Source organism: Phycodurus eques, chromosome 6 (genome assembly GCF_024500275.1).
Source record: "Phycodurus eques isolate BA_2022a chromosome 6, UOR_Pequ_1.1, whole genome shotgun sequence".
Taxonomy (NCBI): domain Eukaryota; kingdom Metazoa; phylum Chordata; class Actinopteri; order Syngnathiformes; family Syngnathidae; genus Phycodurus; species Phycodurus eques.
This window is the reverse complement of record NC_084530.1, coordinates 12,283,980-12,304,502: the sequence shown is the minus strand read 5'-3', so window position 1 is coordinate 12,304,502 and position 20,523 is coordinate 12,283,980. Positions and strand designations below refer to the sequence as shown.

Genomic DNA, 20,523 nt, shown 5'->3' with positions numbered 1-20,523 from the left:
ATTGCCTTAACTTTGGCGTACCTCATGATCAGGAATTCAGCTCTTAACTGATTTAATGTATTGCAAAAACATGAACCCATCTGAGAAGAAAATATGCCATCTTGATTATTTTTACTCTGACAATGGGCGACAGAAGTGAACTGCGTCTCGTCTTTTGACCTCTGCCATTTTACTGCAAGTGAGGCAATCATTACAACAAGGTTGAACACCTGAGGAAAAAACATGCTTTATGATATTGCAATCTAAAAAAGGTGAGATTAGTTTGTGCACACTTGGCAACAACGATCCAGCAAGTTGCAGATATGCTTTTGATGTTTGATTCTCGTCCCTCCAGGGTTAGGGGTCATTCACTTTGATGCTCTGTGTCTGGTCTTTCAGTTTGTTCCCTCTGTTCAACAGTTGAAAGACCGTAATCATGAAATAACAAACCTCTGCTTTTTCAAGCTTGCAAATGCCCTCTCATGAGCCACCCACCCATTTCTGCAATGCTTGTCCTGTTCAGGGACGCAGGGAACTGGAGTGTCTACCAGCTAACATCGGGTGAAAGGCTGCAGACTACACCTTGGACTGGTCACCAGTCAACCATACGGCACACGTAGAGACAGACAACCATTCACCCTCACATTCACACCATCACTGAGTGGGCACTGGACCCACACTGGAGGTCAGGGGAGTGAATCAAAACCAAAAGTGACTCCCTCTCAAGATCCCATTTTAAAATACTCATATATATCACCTTGACCTTCCTGTGATGGGAATGGAAGATGCTAACTAGTTTGCTCTTCCTCAATGCAAAATTAGGGGTACAATAAGTTAATTAAACAAACAGCCACAGTGAATTGCACAGAGTGATGCTGCATATTACAAATATCCAGAGCACTTTTTGCATTTCCTCTTCCCTCGCCATTTAAGGGAACCTGACATTCTTATCGCACACAGCTTCTGGAACTGATTCTGAGGGGGCCATTTATTTCAGGGCCTGATCATCAACGATAAACAGACACTATACTTCTGTCCTCAGTAACATAATTCAACTATAAACTGTTTGGAATCTATCCTTCAACCAGGTCATCGCTGCATCTTCCTAATTAGTGATATGTATAGTTGATAGGAAATTGAGGCGCTTTGGGTGAACAAATTTGACTGCTCAGACGTCAACACCCTCATTGATCTCTGGGATGAACTGGATTGTGGGCCTTATGTTCTTCAAATCCATATTCTGCCCCTAGGTCACATCTTTGTAGAGGTGTAGCAAGTATCTAGTCTGGACTCAAGCTGATTTGGAGCAAACCTTATTTGCAGTGGAAGAGTTACCTAATTTATTGGCAGTTGAAATGAGTGCTCGCTTGTAAATGGCTATATATGTGGAGGAAGATGAACAGTGGTTGGTCAGTTGGCAGTTAGCCGTATGATTGACGGTTGTGCTCCGACACACTATAAAACAGTTATGTGTAAGCGACAGTTGTGTAAATATTAAATGTAGTGTTCTTTGATTATTAAACAGTATGTTCATGTTTGCCCTTGGGCTCAAATGAATTCCATGGGGGTCGAATATATTTTGAGTAGATGGCCATTTATGGTCATAATGATGACAGAAAAAAGAAAGGAGACATCTATTTACTACCAATCCATCCATTTTCTATACCACTTGTGCAAGAAATTAGATTTAACCTTATAGTCTTCAATTAACTGAACATGCATTTTTTTTTTTTTTGCAATGTAGGAGGAAGCCAGAGTATGCCCAGAGAAAACCCACACAAGCACGGGAAGAAAATCCGAATTCTATTCTGAACTCAGTACCTATCGACTGTGAGGCAGACGTGCCCACTAACCCACCGTGCTGCCAGCTATTTACTAGTTTTTGTCAATTACAAAACATTGAAACATGCTTAACTAATGCATAACAAGACATGAAACTACCCATCAATGTCCAATTATTGAGTGGTGGAAGTCAAACTTGAATTGGTACAAGAGGTCAAAATAAAACCAAGGAGCACCATCTGTGCTACTTGCACCTTGATGTTGATGATGAGCTGTCTGTGCCTCATCAAATTTAATATTTTCAGAGTGACTGGTAGTGTCAACTGTCGACGGTCACATAGCTGACTGATTCAGCTTTCGTGGGATCAATTTTCATTCATCGTGCACTTCAAAAAAATGCCCTCTAATTGACTGTCAACCTGCCATTATCCTGAACACAGAGTATTGTATAGAATAGGAAAGATGGATTGATAGATGGAAATGTGACATTTACTTTACAATACAACAAAAAAAACAACAACACTATAACACTTAAAAACCACAAGTGCCTATTCATGTCATTTTAGCTTCTATTAATAAACATTGCTGTTTCTGTGAAAATTACTTACAACTAATCCATCCATCCATTTTTGATACTGCTTGTCTTCTTTCGGGTCACGGGGTGAGGTGTAGCCTATCCCAGCTGACTTTAGACAAGAGGCAGGGTAGACCTTAAATTGGTTGCCACGGACAGTCGTAGGTCATGGAAACTTATCAAAAACCTCACTGTCATGCATGACTAATGAGCTGACCACTGATTTATGGTTCCAGTAGCTCAATGGCTTTAAAGATTACAAACTTCGACTGAAAAATGTCACGTTTGTTGGTTTCTGTTTTTCTACCTGCTTGGGATAAATAACATAAATTCAAGGATTAGAGGAACAAAGACTAAGATTAAACATTTTTACTTTCATCTGACCAGAGAGATCATCACAATTGGGCACTTGAACATGTATAGGAATTGTAGTCTTGTTAGTTTGGCACTTCTGACATAAAATGTCATCTAGATTAGACTGCTGCTGCTAGTAGTTGAGATGGTGAAGGGATCTTTATCAGAATCAGAATCAGAATCATCTTTATTTGCCAGGTATGTCCAAAAAACACACAAGGAATTTGTCTCCGGTTGTTGGAGCCGCTCTAGTACGACAACAGACAGTCAATTGACGGAGAACCCTTTTGAGACATAAAGAAATTGAGAAAAAAAGTCAATGAGCAATAAAGGGTTGCTAGTTATCTGGTAATGTCGGTATAATTTTATTTATTTTTATTTTTTTGACAATTGTGCAAAAAGATGCAGAGTCCTATAGCACTTAGAGCAGTTCAAATGACGAATCTCGCAATTTATGTACAAGTAGCAGCATATTCTTTGAGGAAATTATTTAGAAGACTGAAATTAATAGTGACATCATTGTGATTGGAGGAAATTAGTCACTAATGCAGTGTTTATCAACCTTTATTGAGCAAAGGCACATACAATATATTGCCAAAATAATTCGCGCACCTGCCTTGATTCACGGCTGATCTGAAGTGACATCCTCTTCTTTATCAATAGGGTTTCATATGACATCGGTCCACATTATACAGCTATAACAGCTTTAACTCTTCTGAAAAGGCTTTCCAGAAGGTTCAGGAGTGCGTGTTGGGAATTTTTTTAGCATTCTTCCAGAAGCGCATTTGTGAGGTCAGTGCAGGCCAGTCAAGTTCATCCACACCAATGTCCATGTCTTCATGGACCTTGCTTTTTGCATTGGTGCACAGTCAGTTTAGACAAGGAAGGGGCCTTCCCCAAACTGTTCCCACAAAGTTGGGAGCAATGAATTGTCCTTTCACTGAAACTAACGAGCAAATATTTTGGCCTTTCCATGCTCCCAACTTTGTGGGAACTGTTCTTCCATATCTAACATGGCTGTGCACCAGTACACAAGGCAAGGTCCATAAAGACATGGATGAGAGAGTTTGGTGTGGATGAACTTGACTGGCCTCCACAGAGTCCTGACCTCAACCCGATAGAACACCTTTGGGTTGATTTTGAGTGGACAATGATCCAGGCCTTCTCGTCCACCATCAGTGTGTGACCTCAAAAATGCGCTTCTGGAACAATGGTCAGAAATGGGATGTCACTTAAGTTCATATGTGAGTCAAGGCAAGTGAACAAATACTTTTGGCAATATAGTGTATTATACATGAGTAAAAACCTCATGGCACTTGACCAAACAAAAATGTCACAAAAGGTGGAGACACAAGTAATTATGTAAGCATTTATTCGTTCCGCGTGTTACAATATGTCACTGGCATAGATGAACAAAGATACATTACTTGTAGCAAAGGAATATTGTTCAGATTAATTAAGGGAAACGGGATAACTTCTGCAGCACAACTGGTGCTCTCTCACGGTTCACTTATTGGGAATCACTGCGCAGAGACACCCTTTACTTTTTAAGTGAATGCAGATGAACCAGCAGCAGATAACCTCCCCTAGTGTAAACTAGAATACCCCCTTTGTCTGCCACACCTACAGTTACTCCAAGTAAAAACAAGTATCCCCATCGATGTTAAGAGCATTTCCAGTACCATTGCAACACAATTGCTACTGGACCATATTTAGTCACTAGGGCTCTTAGTGTTTGTCTGTGCTACACTTTGAAAGTAACACAGAAAGATATTCCAAACAGAACCTCTCTCCTTATATGGCACACACTGCAACCCCTGTTCAGTATATCTCCTGCTTTATTTGCCTCCACCTCCACCGCCCTGCCCTGTCGTCTTGTTCGTCATCCCTCCCTGTTCCTTGTAGCTCGACCCACCTTCCAAATCTGAGCGCATCGCCGCTGCCTCCTTGATGTTGGCCAGAGGGTGCACCGAGGTCCTCCACGTAGGTCCACACACAAATACACACACACACCAGCACTTGCACTCTCTGGGCCAGAACAGGCTCTGGCTATCAACCCGCACCGTGATTTATTCGAGCAAACAGTACGGTGTCCTTATATAGGAAGTTCCATTGGGAAGACGATGGAAAGAGGGCGGGGAGGTAACGTGAGATGGAAAAGCTGGGGTCCCACTCTTTGTCGTGGTGGAATTTGAAAGATCTGTACACACACTTTGGGAGACTCACCATTTGAATTATGAGTTTGTTTAGTGAGGTCTTTCTGGACTTACAGTCAAAGGGGAATCCTGTGCAGGGGACGGCTGACTTGCCTTATGAGGAGAGGACGTTGATTGGATAATCTGTAGACTGTGGAAACACACTGTAACATCCATTCAGCTTCACTAATGAGAAAATTCAACATCATACAATAAAGCCACGCTGCCATTAAAAAAGCCACTTCCCCCCCAAAAAAAGACTAAGTTGTGGGCTGTTCTCTTAACATACAGTGTCGTGAAAAAGTATTGGCCCCCTTCTCAAATTCTTATATTTTTGCATAGTTTCCCCAATTCAACGTTGAAGATCATCAAACAAATGTAAATATCAGACAGATGTAACCCAAGCAAACTTAAGATTTTTAAACAGTGATTTCATTTATTAAGGAAATTTTTTTTATTCAAAGTCACCAAGCCCTGTGTGAAAAAGTAATGGCCCCCTAAACCTAAAAACTGGTTGGGCAATGCTAAGCAGCGACAACTGTGTTTTCTTTAACTGGCAATTAGTCTTTCACATTGGCCCACTCTTCCTAGCAGAATTGTTTTAATTCAGCAAAAATGGAAGGTTTTCGAGCATGAACGCCCGTTTTACGGTCATGCCACTGCGTTTCAATCGATTTCAAGTACGGACTGCAGTTCTTCAGAAGTTGTCCTGAGTTTCATTGTGGCCTCCAGGATGAGTCACTGCTGTTTTCTTTGGGTAATCAGCCACTCCTGGGAAGGTTCACCATTGTTCCATAATTTCTCCATTGCAGGTTAATGGCTCCTCTCCCGATGGTTCGCTGGAATCATACAGCTTTATATTTACTTACTTGTTCGTTTGTTTTAACCTGTCCTGTTCAGCTACATGGCCATGCAGAATGGTGGATCTGTATGCCTTTTGTGCTGGGACAGTTTTGCTGTGCAACAGAGGAGTTTGAAATACTTCCTCTGCTCATTTTTTATTTTTGTAATCATTCTGATGTTTATTGAAAATACATCCGAACAGAAAAGAGTTTTAGGGGATAGACCGAGGGACAGAACGAACAAAGAGAATAGTGGTGCGAATCACATCAGAACAATAGACAGTCTAGATATTGTACTACAAGTAATGTTACAAAGTCAAATTATGTCATTTGTGGACAGAGGGGACACTCGGTGAGGACATGCAACAACTAACCAATAGGACAAGATGAGAGAAGACAGAAAAGGGCAGGGTAGGACAGGATGTGGGAAATGAGCAAGGCGCAAGGCAGTGGTACACAGTGAGTGGTGCTGTGAGATGCTTTCATAGTGTCTAAACTGTCACAAGTTGATATAGACTTGACCTAAATGCAGGCCGAGGCTGAGAGGTTGTGATGACAAGTTTATTGAAAAAAGGGGAATCAGGATGGTCCTTGAGCTGTGCTGGCGGGTTGTTGAGGCAGAGAATGTGTGTCAGGCGGTGTCGAGGACAGGCGGCTGGCTCGACGGCCTGATGACAGGAATCCACTTGACGAGGAACACGGAGAGAACACTGAGGACAAGGAGAAACACGGAGGTCAGAAAGATGACGAGGAATAACGTAGCTTACTTGGTAACTGGGGAGCCGTTGTACTGCAGGAGAAGCTTCAATACTCTGGCAAGGTTCTCCGTGTTCAGGTGGTTACAGGTGGTAACAGGGGCTGATTGGTGACAGGTGCGCGGCCGAGGAAGGTGCTGGAAAAAGAGACCGGGAGAGAGAGAGAGAGAGAGAGAGAGAGAGAGAGAGAGAGAGAGAGAGAGATAGAGAGCGCAAAGCGCCACCCAGGCTCAAACAGTAGAACTGCAGGGCGGCTCATGACATAAACACTTGTACGAATGTGTGAGTTGATATCGTAATACAACCTGTTTTTGTTAGTTGTCCCAGCACAAGCAATTCAAGCCTATAGCATGTCGATAGAACTTAGTGAATAAACACCATGTCACATGCAACTGGTGTACGGAGTTGCTGTGCCTGCCTATCGAAGAAGGGGTGGGCTTGGCCCCCTCCGCCCGCAAGGGGCAAGCCAGTGAGCCCATCCCGTGGGGGACCCAGCCCACCCACTCCCCAGGACCCAAGGCGGTCCCCCAGCCCAACCGAAGTGCCCCAACCAGTGTCACAAGGAGGGGCAAGGGTACCGAGGAAGGCCATGTAACAAAAGCCATTGACAATTAACTTGAGCCATGCAGCGTGTCGGCGTTGCTCATGACGCATTTCTCAGTTGTATATTTGTTGTTTTGTAGTTGAAGGTGTCACAAAAGCAAGAAAATATTAGCATCAATGTCACTGTTCTGCTTGACCTGTTTTTTTCCACAAAGACCTTGTTTTCTCTGCACGTTGGTCAGAAACCAGTGTTTTTGGTGAAACCAACCTATGTTCTACTGCAGATTACTAAACAACAAAGGTAGGGGGAAAAAAAATTCTGTTTTGTTTCTTTTTTGGTAGGTTCTGTGCTCATAAAGTTACAGAACATAATTTTCTGGTTTCAGAAAGATTGTTCAAAATTCTCTAATACAGCTCTGCTTTAAAAATTACTGGCAGTGAATGATGTCAGTACATATCAGTCTTTTTACTTAGGAGTTGAATGAGTACTTATTTTATTTTGTCTTTTTTTTACACAAATATCTGTACTACTTTGCCACCTCTGCATATAATTGCTCTACTCTTTCCTCCATCCAGCATTTGGTTCACACCATCACGTTCAAGTGTGCCTAAGTGAGCATATTGGACATGCTCTCTGGTTCTGAGGGAGATGATACTTTCTGGTGGAGGAAAGCGCTCTTGGAGGATGGCCAGTACACGCGTGCAGCCCCACCCACGCGTGCAGCTGAGTAGTTTAAATGGTAAGGCTCGCAATTTGACAGGGGTCTTTTGGACTGTTCGAGTGGGGAGTACCTTGTCAGCGCCGGACACTCCGAACGACCGCTTACCTCATCCAACGGTGCCCTCAGCAGAGCTTTTCTTCCCTTTAAGTGAGTATATTGTCTAGTCTAGGGCGCCGCTGCTCGGCTGCTGATGCTCTGGCACACTTGTCAAGCTACCCAATTGAGAGACGTTTGGGGAACAGAAAGTTTGTCGTAATATTGAACACTATTTTGCTGTGGTTCAGGAAATGATTAGCCCTCATTTCTGTTGAAGGAAACGAGACTGTTATGGTCTCAGACTCTAAAATTGGCTGTATCCCAAATGATATTTCTACAAATTTGTGGAAATCAGTGTATGTGGAAATTGCTGTTCAAACATGCTTGTATTTCTGAGGCTTGATGCTGCCGTTATGCAGTGTCCTATATGAAGTGTGTAGTTCCTTTTAAACTCTTAACTGTAATGAAAGCTAAATTAGCTTCAACTATTTCCTGCCTTTGTCAGCAACTGTGGGCTACAGTAATACCTTGGTCAGAAGCAACATCAATATTTTAGACATTAAAACAAATTGCAGCTTTCAAGACGTTTTAATAATCTCTAATGAGTCAATTGGAGCTGTAAGATATTTAGATCTAGATGTTTTCAGGTTTATTAAAAAAGAAGCAGGAAGAATGTTGCTCAGAAGAGAGAGGAAATGAGTGAAATCCTTCACAGGACCCAGTGGCCTGACAAATACAAAGGTCAATTTATATCCTGGGTTGACATCTCTATTTTTTGGCAGAAATGAGAAATGCTTTCAACAACAGTTAGTTGTTTTTTTTCTCATCTATGCTTTCATTCCAGTATTTTAATTGGGACCAGTAGAAATAGGTCACATTTGTTTTCCACTTTTATTCAATAATTAATTTGAATTATTAGAAACATTAACCCAGGGGTCACCAACGTGGTGCCCACGGTCACCAGGTAGCCCCACAGGGATCCCATGATTAGCCCGCTGACCTGTTCTAAAAATAGCTCACTAGTGTTGGGAAAATGTGATTTTGTAGGAATGTTATCAAAGTGATCATTTGAAAATGTAAACACTCCGAGTGTTGCATATTGATTTAATTCTTGTAAGAAATCTTTAACGTGATCAGTATCTTGACATAGATGAATATCAATAATTACTAATAATAATCTATAATAATAATCATATCAAAGGTAAATTGCGCAATTTTTTTCTTTCAAAAGAGTGTATTAAACTGGTAGCCCTACACATTTATCAGAAGTAGCTCTGTTTCAAAAACATTAGTGACCACTTGCACTAAAGCAATAAAACATTCACCAAAGTCCAACTATCCTAATTTGATCCATTACTAAATTTGAAACATGAACATATCTATGAGCTGCATTTACCTGAATTATCACATTAATGTACACATTAAGATACAGTGCTTCACTAACTTATCGGACTCAATTTCATAAAAATGAGAAGAGAGCATTCTTACCAGAAAAAAAGTGCTTTAATGCAGAATCAATTTCAGTGAACTCTCAACATGTCACTTTGAACAGGAATGAGGAACTTCAAGCTGAATACACAAAAAAAAGATAATTACCAGTGCTCTTAATTTAGTGCCATAAATGTTACATTGGTTGGTGGTCTAATATAAAGATTTTGTCATTAAGCACAACATGCATTATATATTGAGGAATTAAGGTCCTTGTTGAAAAATGCTCGCATGGTTTGAGTCTGCCCATCAATCATACCAAGTTATAATTCTGTCAACTCTATTTGAGACATCTGTCCTCAGCATACACTGGCTATGTTGACATAATAGAGCGAGGGTGACTTTATCTCAAGTCACAGTGGTGAGGACAGTTTAAGAGTGTGAGGAGCAGGCTGCTCATACAGGAAAGGTCTGTTTGGTTTTATCTGCTCAAAGCATCATCATTGCTTCCTGAGGAGCATGTTCATTCATTGCTTGTCTGTCTCCTCTTAATATTCAGCATTTTGGTTGGTTTGTTTTGCCAGGTCCCTGAGGTCTAATTGTTTTTTCTCAGGAGGCTTTAGGGGCTTTTTTCTACATAGTTCCCACTCTATGAAAGAGTGCCAGTCTTGTACAGAGAGATGGAGGGAGGTGAGGTCAAAGCAGCAGCCCGTGGACAGCTGACTCTCATAATCCTAGAATCACTAAATTGCCTTCTGAAGAGTTTAAAGGCCAATCTCATTTGACACATCAATAAAGCTAGTGCTCACATGCTCAGTGGACCAAGGCAGTGTGATAATAGAGGAGGGTTACGTACTGTATGCATGTATCAAGCTTTTTACATTCTCCCATAATGTTTGCATGACCCTTATAATTTAATCAGTGACTGTAGCATATCAAAATGGGTTCCTCCAGGGGCCATTATGAAGCGTGAGTATTAAAGTCCCAGGCAACCCTCTAGCTCTCTGCCTTACTATCATTTTGGAGTAAACGACAAGGGCAGCTTGAGAACATACTATTCCCTATATGGGCTTTGTTTGGGAGTTCGCTTGCCTTGCTGTTTAGGAAGAAGGCAGAAAAGAGCCTTTGCGCCAGAGAAGGGGCCCTTATATGGTCATCACAACACGAGACCGCAGCCCCCTCCAAGCAGACAGACAGAGAGGAGGAGAGGGAGAGGGCAAAATGGATATTGTCAATTAAATGGTGACTTAGTGTTAGTAAATGTCATGGAGATGAACTGTTTTGGGGGTTTTCACAGATAAATCAGTTTTCAAAAATGACAAAGTCAATTCCACATCTGCAACTTTTAGGGATAATTGACTGGGGTTTTGTCAAACTGGAGTCCTAGTGAAGGAAATATGTTGAATCACTGACAGGACAAAGAAGATCAGAGAGTACCATTACTATTTTGCCCAAATTATTGTGCAACATCTTCTGCATCAATGTATTTTTTTTCTTTTCTTTTTTTTAGCAACGCTTTAATGACCTTAATTATTTCTCAGATTTTTTTTTTTATCAGAATACAGACAACACGCAACATTTGTCACACACAGTTGCAGGAACCTGCCTCCAAAATCTTTATGGAATGGAACCTCGAGCTAATGATTTTCTGATCTTACGATCTGTTTTATAGTACAGAAACGACAGATTTGAAGCGCAATAAAGCTGGTGGCCTGGGCGTTTTGACAATTCTGTACTGTCTCTAATTGTTATTGATTGTTACGGATATAGAGAAACACTCCAGTCATTTTATTGTAATATTGCGTCAAACTCTCTCCCGCAACCGGTTCCTTTTCAAGATCAGTTCTCATTTTTTTGTCTAACTTCTGTTTTGTTTATTTTTTTTAATGCTGTTGTTTTGTTTTCTTCACCAGTTGGCCCCCGAACCTGCTCCAAAGATGTCCAAGAAGGGGCCAAACGAGGACGAGAAGTTCCTCTTTGTTGACAAGGACTTCCTGAACAGCCCCATGGCTCAGGCCGACTGGGCAGCCAAGAAGCTGGTTTGGATCCCCTCAGAGAGACATGGCTTTGAGGCTGCGAGCATCAAGGAGGAGCACGGGGATGAGGTCCTGGTGGAGCTGGCCGACAATGGCAAGAAGGCGACAGTCAACAAGGACGACATCCAGAAGATGAACCCACCCAAGTTCAGCAAGGTGGAAGACATGGCTGAGCTTACCTGCCTCAACGAGGCCTCAGTGCTGCACAATATCCGTGAGAGGTACTTCTCGGGCCTTATTTATGTAAGTATGTGCCAAAATACATTCATTCAAAACATCTCGATTGACTTTCTAATCCTAATCTGATCTGATACTGTTCTCGTAGAAAATAAAATCAAACATGCATGAACATAAAGATGCACAAACATCTCATTCTTCTTTGTGGCTTCCGCTTGCAGACGTACTCAGGACTGTTCTGTGTGGTGGTGAACCCCTACAAGATGTTGCCCATTTACTCCGAGAAGATTGTTGAAATGTATAAAGGGAAGAAGCGCCATGAAGTCCCCCCACATATCTACTCCATCACAGACAACGCCTACAGAAACATGATGCAAGGTACGGTCTTTATTCCAGTGTCTCACCAGGCCTAATACACACAGAGCACTGTGGAGAGTCTAATCATAATGTATCTTGGCAGTAGCTCTGTCAATGTACTGGCCTGTTGGAAAGTCAGTGTTTCGTAGAGGTGGCAGTAGTGTTGGTGGCAGAGCTGCGCTTACAGTAAATGAATCTACGCGAGCTCGTCCGTGGTTTTCACTTCAGAAGGGCCGCTTTCCCATGAAGTCCGTTGCTAGTGGGCCCACTGGCTCTTTTGCTGACGTGAGGACGTTCTCTCTGAGGAGTTGACATCTATGTTGAGAGATGGGTGGGGGTCTATTAAGTATTTCCTGTCCCATCAGCCTGGCTTTTCTTCATTCAATCTTAGCTATTTGTCATATAAAAATGAATAGTGTAACAATAGGAAATTACTTTTTCTCCTTTGGTCAAACATGTTTTCTTAAAATGTATGTTAGTGGAATAAAAGCAAAATTGGTTAAAGTTAAAATGAAAAAATTAAATTCAAATGAATTGAGAAAAAAAAAAAAGATGGTTACATTTCAGCCAAATGCATTCATTTGGAAGGTAACAGCTGCAGGGCTTGACATTAAAGCCCGTCAACCCACCAAATGTGCGTCGATTTACACCATGGTGGGTAGCACAGCCACTCCCACTAACCTCTTTGGCCACTTTGCTCAGTACCAACACCCCCGCTGCTCCCACTTGATGAATGTTTGATTGATGACATCGTTTATTTTTTAAGCTTTGTTTTTTTTCTACAGAAGTTTGAACATTTCACCAAAATGTCATGTCAGCACAACAGTAATACACAAGCATCTAAAAAGCAAGCACATTGTGGCGGATACAATTACTGACGGAAAGGGAAAGTCATCTTGGTCAGTTATTTGGCTTGTTAGCTCCTAATACTGTATATACAGTATGGAACCCGTTGATGAAACTACTTGCTTCAAGCTGTAAACATTAACATCAGCTTAATGCTAACGATGACAATTACATTACCCTTAGCACACAGGTTATGTGATTAATGTAACGTTATAACAACAGATATGAATAGAAAACGCAATATGCCTCCGAGCTGAAGCTACATGGCGGGGACAACGTTCCCATCAAAGGCAATGCATGTACATCCATCCATCCATCCATTGTCAACACCGCTTATCCTGGTTAGGGTCGCGGGGTGCTGGACCCTATCCCAGCTGACTTTGGGCGAAAGGCAGACTACACCCTGAACTGGTCGCCAGTCAGTCGCAGGGCACATATAGACACGGACAACCATTCGCACTCACATTCACACCGTCACTGAGTGGGAACTGATCCCACGCTGCCCACACCAAAGTCTGGTGAGTGTACCACTACACCATCAGTGACCCATGTACAGTACATCGAAAATAAATCAGAACTTCCTCATTTCTCAACTTACTTTCATGAGGTTTACTTTTTTGCCAACATCAAAGCATGCGCTAACACAGAACATTTTGAAAAAAAGAGTCCACAAATATTCTCGTCTATGAAACCTTATTTCCCAGTTCCCTTGTTGTGATTGTACCTGATTGTGCATGGTTTTAGTTCCATTTTAAAGTGCACTAAACATTTACAGCTATAGCTTCCACCTCACCCGCAACCCTAATGAAGATAAGAAAGAAAAAAATGGTTGCACAGTTGGTATGCAAGCACATACAGCAGAAGTTTTGTTCAGGGTAGTATAAGTGTAAGTTAAGTTCAGAATCTTTTCATTTTGAACCTTCACAATTCTATCATGTTGTCCTGATGTCGAATTTCACCCTTTGAACATGAATTGGTGTGTTTTTGTTTGTTTGTTTGTTTGTTTATTTGTTGGCAGCACAGTAGCCAACTAGTTCGCACATCTGTCTCACAGTTCTGAGGTCCCAGGTTCAAATCCGGCCTCACCTCTATGGAGTTTGCATGTTCTCCCTGTTGCTTGCGTGGGTTTTCTCCTGCTACTCCAGTTTCCTCCCACATCCCAAAAACATGCATGGTAGGTTAATTGAAGACTCTAAATTCCCCGTAGGTGTGAATGTGAGTGCGAAGGGTTGTTTGTTCATATGTGCCCTGCGATTGGCTGGCGACCAGTTCAGTGTGCACCCCGCCTCTCGCCCAAAGATAGCGGGGATAGGCTCCAGCACGTCCGCGAGCCAAGTGATGATAAGCGGTACGGAAGATGAATGAATTCATGTTAATTTGTTCGTTTGTTTTGGGAGCTTCTCTTCCTTCTCCTGTCTATCCACATTTCTGTTATCTGTAATAATTCAGCAATGTCTTCAAACAGCCCTCATTTAAGGCACAGCTGCCTCGAGGTTGTTCTATTCAATGAACCAGTGGAATTTATCATGCTGTGACTAACAGGCCACAATGTTTTACACCCACTGCCAAACTATTAACAGTTTACATGGGAGAGTAGTAAAGTGGTGGAGAGCTTAAACTAAGCTATGGAAACACCTCAATCGTGACAGGGCTTGCAACTGCTGCATTTTCTCATCAGCCTTTCATGCTAAGGTAATAAATGTAAAGAATCCCTCAGGAAGTTGTTTCAGTACACAGTAAAATGTAATTAATCATTGTTATTAAGATTCTCTAAAATTGTGTATATGTACAAACCCCAATTCCAATTAAGTTAGTGTAAAATGTAAATCGAAACAGAAAATCAATTGAATACACTAAAAAGACAAGATATTTAATGTTCAACCTGATAAACTTTAGTATTTTGGCAAATATTCACTGATTTTGAATGTGATGCCTGCAGCACATTCCAAAAACGATGGGACAGGGGCATGTTTACCACTGTGTTACAACACCTTTCCTTTTAACAACGCTCACTAAGGTTTTGGGAACAGAGGATGCTGATTGTTGAAGCTTCGAGGGTGGAAGTCTTTGCCATTCTTGCTTGATGTACAACTTTAGTTGCTCCACAGTTCATTTTCAAGGGGAGACAGGTCGAGTATTCACACTTTTACTACGAAGCTACGCTGTTGTAATACGTTCAAAATGTGGCTTGGCATTGTCCATCCATTCATCTATTTTCTACCGCTTATCCGAGGTCGAGTCGCGGGGGCAGTAGCTTTAGCAGGGACGCCCAGACTTCCCTCTCCCCAGCCACTTCATCCAGCTCTTCCGGGGGGATCCCGAGGCGTTCCCAGGCCAGCCGAAAGACAGAGTCTCTCCAGCGTGTCCTGGGTCGTCCCCGGGGTCTCCTCCCGGTGGGACGTGCCCAGAACACCTCACCAGGGAGGCGTCCGAGAGGCATCCGAATCAGATGCTCCAGCCACCTCATCAGGCTCCTCTCGATGTGGAGGAGCAGCGGCTCTACCCTGAGATCCTCCCGGATGACCGAGCTTCTCACACTATCTCTAAGGGAGAGCCCGGACACGCTGTGGAGGAAACTAATTTTGGCCGCTTGTATCTGGGATCTTGTTCTTTCGGTCACAGCTCGTTCTTTCGGTCACAGCTCGATCTTTCGGCCACAGCTCGTGACCATAGGTGAGGGTAGGAACGTAGGGTCCGTCGGGAAGTTGAATCTCAGATTCAGGAGGAGCAGTGTGGTTTTCGTCCTGGCCGTGGCTTGGCATTGTGTTGCTGAAATAAGTGGGGACATCCCTGAAAAAGTCGTTGCTTGGATGAAAGCATATGTTGTTCCAAATCCTGCGTGTACCTTTCAGCATTAAAGTTACCCATGCCGTGGGCACTAACCCCCCCATACCATCACAGACGCTGGCTTTTAAACTTTGTGCTGATAACAATCCGGATGGTCCATGATCCCCCCCAGCCCCCCAAAGAAAATTATTGTTGAGTGGCTAGTAACTCTGGGAAACTGGTGGCCACAGTGGCTGGTGAGCTAACTAGCTAATGTCAAGCCGTGAGGACATTTATAGCTGTACATCCAACTCACTCAAACATAAGGGACAAAATGAAATATTTTCCCTTTTCTGTTTGTAACACAAGTTAAAACTCATTCAATTTCTTTGTGTCTGCAGATCGTGAGGACCAATCCATTCTATGCACGTAAGTGAAAATCTACCACGTACTGTAATTTTTTTTTCCTGAACCTTTTTCCATGATGTCAAACAGATGCTGTGTGTTTGTGTGTGTGTGTGTGTGTGTGTGTGTGTGTGTGTGTGCGTGTGAGTGTGTGTGTGCATGCGTGCGTGTTTTGCATTGCCTAAGGACTGTCACAAAATGCTTGTGTAGATTAAAATCCAAACACATACAGTAAGACTCCTCTATGCCCTCCTAGAGAGAAAGGGGAAAGAGGGTTGAAATATAAATATAATCTCTTTGCTTGAAATATTCAAGAAGGGACACACATTGTTTGATTTGTCAACAAATACTGGGTTTTACTGTGATATTTGTATCCAAAAAGTCCTTCTGGAAATGCTTTAAAGCGACTGCAGTGCTCCCCGATGACTGTGGCCTGGCTCTCCACTCAGACCCTTGGTCCGGATGTTTAGCCTTTATACTGATTGGAAAACCAGATAACCCTCCCTGAAGGTTGGCCCCCATGTTGTTGTTTATTTGTTTCAATCTATTTGTTGGCAATTGAATTGGCCATCTAGAGACAAGCTGTCTAGCAATCTTTGGACTGATTGTGACACATTTCATTTATTTATTTATTTAAGTACTTTATAATCTCAGTTGAATTTGAGCAAATCACTGTATCGTGTATAAATGCTGAACCTCTGTCCAAGATTTGGCTTATGTTTTACTATCCAATTTTTGCTTTTAAACAAGTATGATACATAGTTAGGTCCAGGGGTATGGATTGGACAATGGCAGCGTTTCTATGATTTTGCGTTTAAATACAATAATAAAACAGTGGCAAACTGGGCTCTTTAAGCTTTAAGAGTAAGTTTCACAAAAATATGGCATTTGCCATTTAGGGATTACAGACATTTTATGCAGACCACCATTTTCAGGGACTCAAATGTATTTGGACAAAATGACATAAATGTAAATATATCCATAATGTGTCAATACTTTTAGATAGCAAATCAATCTAATATTCCTCAATGGCTAAGTCAGGTGCCTGATATCAATCCAATACAGCATGCTTTTCACTTGCTAAAGACAAGGTACCACAAACAAGGAAAAATGAAGGCGGTTACAGTGAAGGCCTGGCAAAGCATCTCCATGGACCTAAGACTTTGTCTGTTATGTGCAAAATTATGGTTATATTTGCAATTGCGTTACTTTGTCTGAATCACTTTACGGCCCCTAAAAAATTGACTCTGAAAAAAAAGTGTTGGAATTCCAAAATGGTAAATGCCATATTTTAGTGAAAGCTCTTAAGTCTAAGCTAAAAGGCTACACTTCAAACACTTTCTTGATTATTTTATATCAAATCAATTGTGATTGCATAAAATTGAAAAATCCCCCAAAAGTCAAGTAATTGTCCGAATACCTAACTGTACACGAGGAGCCAAAGTCAAAGCTTTTAATGCTCTCGTATCAGCATTCCAAAGACAATGGGAAGAGCTCTTCTCCCCATGCAGTGATGCCCTCTAGGCTCCCTCTGCTCCAAAATTACAGCACTGATGCCTGGATTCTGAATATATTTTGATGAAATCCGACCACTTCCTCATCTAGCACACCCATCCGATGGTTTGTTGGAAATGTTTGATTGTCTACATCTCACTCTGTGTTTGGAGCATGCTAGAAAACCAGCTTTTGCACTGGGGGGGAATCAGTATGAACAGCTTGTCATACACAAGTTTAAACGAAAGTAAGAAAATACATGTGACGTGCAATTTGAAATATTTTAAACTGATAACGTGGAATGACACAAGAGAGCTGAACACTTGCCCTGTAATGTCCCAGCAGTCAAGATTACCATTTCAGTTAAAACTACAACTGCTCTGAAGCGCAGCAGACAATCGGGGCCTCCTTATATGGCAGAAATGTTTCTGGTGAAGTACATGGAATGTCATGTATGACGTGCGCAGTTGTGTGTGTGTGTGTGTGCGTGTGTGTGTGTGTGTGTGCGTGTGTGTGTAAGTGTGTGTGTGTGTGTCAGTGTTATTTTTACAGCAGCCATCACAGAAGGCTTCATATGGTGTGTTGTCACTTGGGAAACTGTGTGCATCCAATTCGGGGTACTTCCCATTCAAACTTTGTGAACTGAACGTTTTATGAATCCGACCAAACACAAGCAAGCAAACCTTTACAAATAACAGTGTCTGGGTCATTCTTGAAATCATGTAATTCCCTTAAGACATATTTGACATGCTCCGTCATGTGGGGTTAAATTTAGAGCCTTTTAAAAAGACAAGAGTATAAAGTCACACATACATTGCAGGGCTTTGGCTGTGGACTAATTTTGTGATTTTAGGGATTTCAGCAGTGGTTCTATACTCAAATCCCCCCTAGTGTACTCTGTAATTTAATTTTACTCTGAAAAAGTGCCTTCTCAATTCATTTTCGAGATGGTGACATTTCATTCACAGCAGGGTCACCAGTTTCCTTTGTTTAATGTTCATGTGTGTGGGAATAAACCTGATTGATAGACTAAAGCTATTGCTTTTATAGTGGCAAGATTTTGTTGAAGTGTACATATTGAACCACTCGGGGCCCACATGAGAAAATATACAGGGATGACATCATTTTGGGCTGATATAATTTGAAGGGGCATTCTTACAATGCACACCTTATTAGGAACGTGGAATATTTTTTCCAGATCTTAATCAAATATTTTGCATTAATAATTAATGCTCAATTTTTATAGACGCTTACAATGATGTTTCCTTACAGTGAAGCCACAAATTATTGAAAGTTAGGTGTATTTATTTTCCTCAGGGATCAATAAAATATTCTCATTTTGCATATTGTGGTTTTAGTTAAGGCGGCACGGTGGCCGACTGGTTAGAGCGTCAGCCTCACAGTTCTGAGGAGCTGGGTTCAATCCCCGGCCCCGCCTGTGTGGAGTTTGCATGTTCTCCCCGTGCCTGCGTGGGTTTTCTCCGGGCACTCCGGTTTCCTCCCACATCCCAAAAACATGCATTAATTGGAGACTCTAAATTGCCCGTAGGTGTGAATGTGAGTGCGGATGGTTGTTTGTTTGTATGTGCCCTGCGATTGGCTGGCAACCAGTTCAGGGTGTACCCCGCCTCCTGCCCGATGACAGCTGGGATAGGCTCCAGCACGCCCGCGAACCTAGTGAGGAGAAGCGGCTCAGAAAATGGATGGATGGATGGATGGTTTTAGTTAAGTGCTATAGAACTCTACCATCTTGGGGTGTTTTGCAGATTTTAAGTATCTTATTTATGTACTGTAAATGTAAAGGGCACAATAAAAAAGATTTTCAATCAGACAGTTTCAGTCAAAATGGTTGCATCGTGGTCTTTATATGGCATTGTTTTGATAAAGCTCTTCAATCAGATGATGCAGTTCTGGTGTAGCTACTGTTGTGACCAGTTTGGCTGTCTCCTGTTTTATGAAACTTGTTCTCATGCTGAGCAGGGCATGGTTTCTGTTTGATGGACTATATGGAGGTAAAAGTCCCATTAGTGCCAACAGTTAGAGTCTGGAAGTCGTGGGTCCATGCCAGATGAGAACAGGATAAAATAGATTGAATCCTCTTCCAGCTTCCAAACCCTAACACAGAGGCTCTCATGCCTTTTATGGAGCCAGGACTTGGTCTGGGTGCACGCTGATGGCTGGTGACTCTGGGATTGTTCAACTCGGTCTTTCTCTTCAGGATCCAAGATCACAGGCCACATTTTATGGAGGAAAAAGGGATGAGCTTGTGCTTCTGTTTAAAAGCATCGCAGTTATACAATACATTGTTTTAAAACTAAGCTTTTACTGCTTCTCTGAGCCAGGATGATACCATTTTTTATAGTCAGGTAGCTTTCTTTTTCATCCACTTCACATCTTTTTTCCTCCTCAGTGGGGAGTCTGGCGCTGGCAAGACAGAGAACACCAAGAAGGTCATCCAGTATTTGGCTGTGGTAGCCTCATCACACAAAGGCAAGAAGGACAGCAGTGCTGTAAGTATGCATGCAAAGTGATCATGCTGTCATGAAAAGTAAGGGTCTGTCAGCCAGTTCCCTCACTCTTAATATATTTAGGATGCTGCACAGTTTAATTCTGAATATCACCATTTCCTCCAAATAGCAACAATCAGGATCACAGTTTGCCTACGTGAGTAAAGGGGAATGCCTGAAGTGTGTTTTTGTGTGTGCTGTTTTGTTTCTTTCTGAGTTTTAAATGTGCATGAAGATAGTGTCACTCAGTTACCAAAGAACCCTTTTTTTTACATGTACAGTATATTAGAACACTAAGGTTCAAATCTTTACGGTAGAGTGTGTTTCCCCTAACATTAGTTTTTCCTGTGATAGCCAGTGAAAGTGGATTTGCATGATCATATTATACATCGTAGTCACATTTGAAACCTCCAGAATGCCCAGTGAGAGCCAACTAGCGTTGCTGGTTTACTATGTTGAGTTTGGTGTCAAACATTTTTAGTGAACGCCCTTTTACTGCCAGTGGGGATGAGATTAACCCTCCCCAGCAGTGAAATGGTCTTTCACCGATCAATGTGCACAGTGTGAGCATGCCCATCTACTCTTCTTGTGTCTTAAACACATCCTTTTCCTCGTCTCTTCCTCTTCATCTAACCTCCTGCCCTTTTGGCTCCCAGGACAGTTGGTTGTTCTGACCTAATATAGTTACTTTAGTCCTGTAATTTGCAATTGTAACTCTCTTTCGT

General features: G+C 42.0%; 1 protein-coding gene across 3 annotated transcripts in view; it reads left to right on the top strand.

Moving 5' to 3' along the window:
• Positions 1-7,777: 7,777 nt before the first annotated feature.
• Positions 7,778-20,523, top strand: part of LOC133403645 (myosin-11-like) — a 32,689-nt gene continuing 19,943 nt past the window's right edge. For 2 of the 3 annotated variants that reach the window (XM_061678716.1, XM_061678718.1), the window contains exons 1-6: positions 7,778-7,893; positions 11,124-11,489; positions 11,645-11,801; positions 15,794-15,821; positions 19,702-19,801; positions 19,929-19,955. In XM_061678716.1, the coding sequence (XP_061534700.1) occupies positions 11,148-11,489; positions 11,645-11,801; positions 15,794-15,821; positions 19,702-19,801; positions 19,929-19,955 (654 nt within the window). In that variant the 5' untranslated portion in view covers positions 7,778-7,893; positions 11,124-11,147. The remainder of the gene's footprint in view (positions 7,894-11,123; positions 11,490-11,644; positions 11,802-15,793; positions 15,822-19,701; positions 19,802-19,928; positions 19,956-20,523) is intronic. The other variant, XM_061678717.1, reaches the window with a different exon arrangement.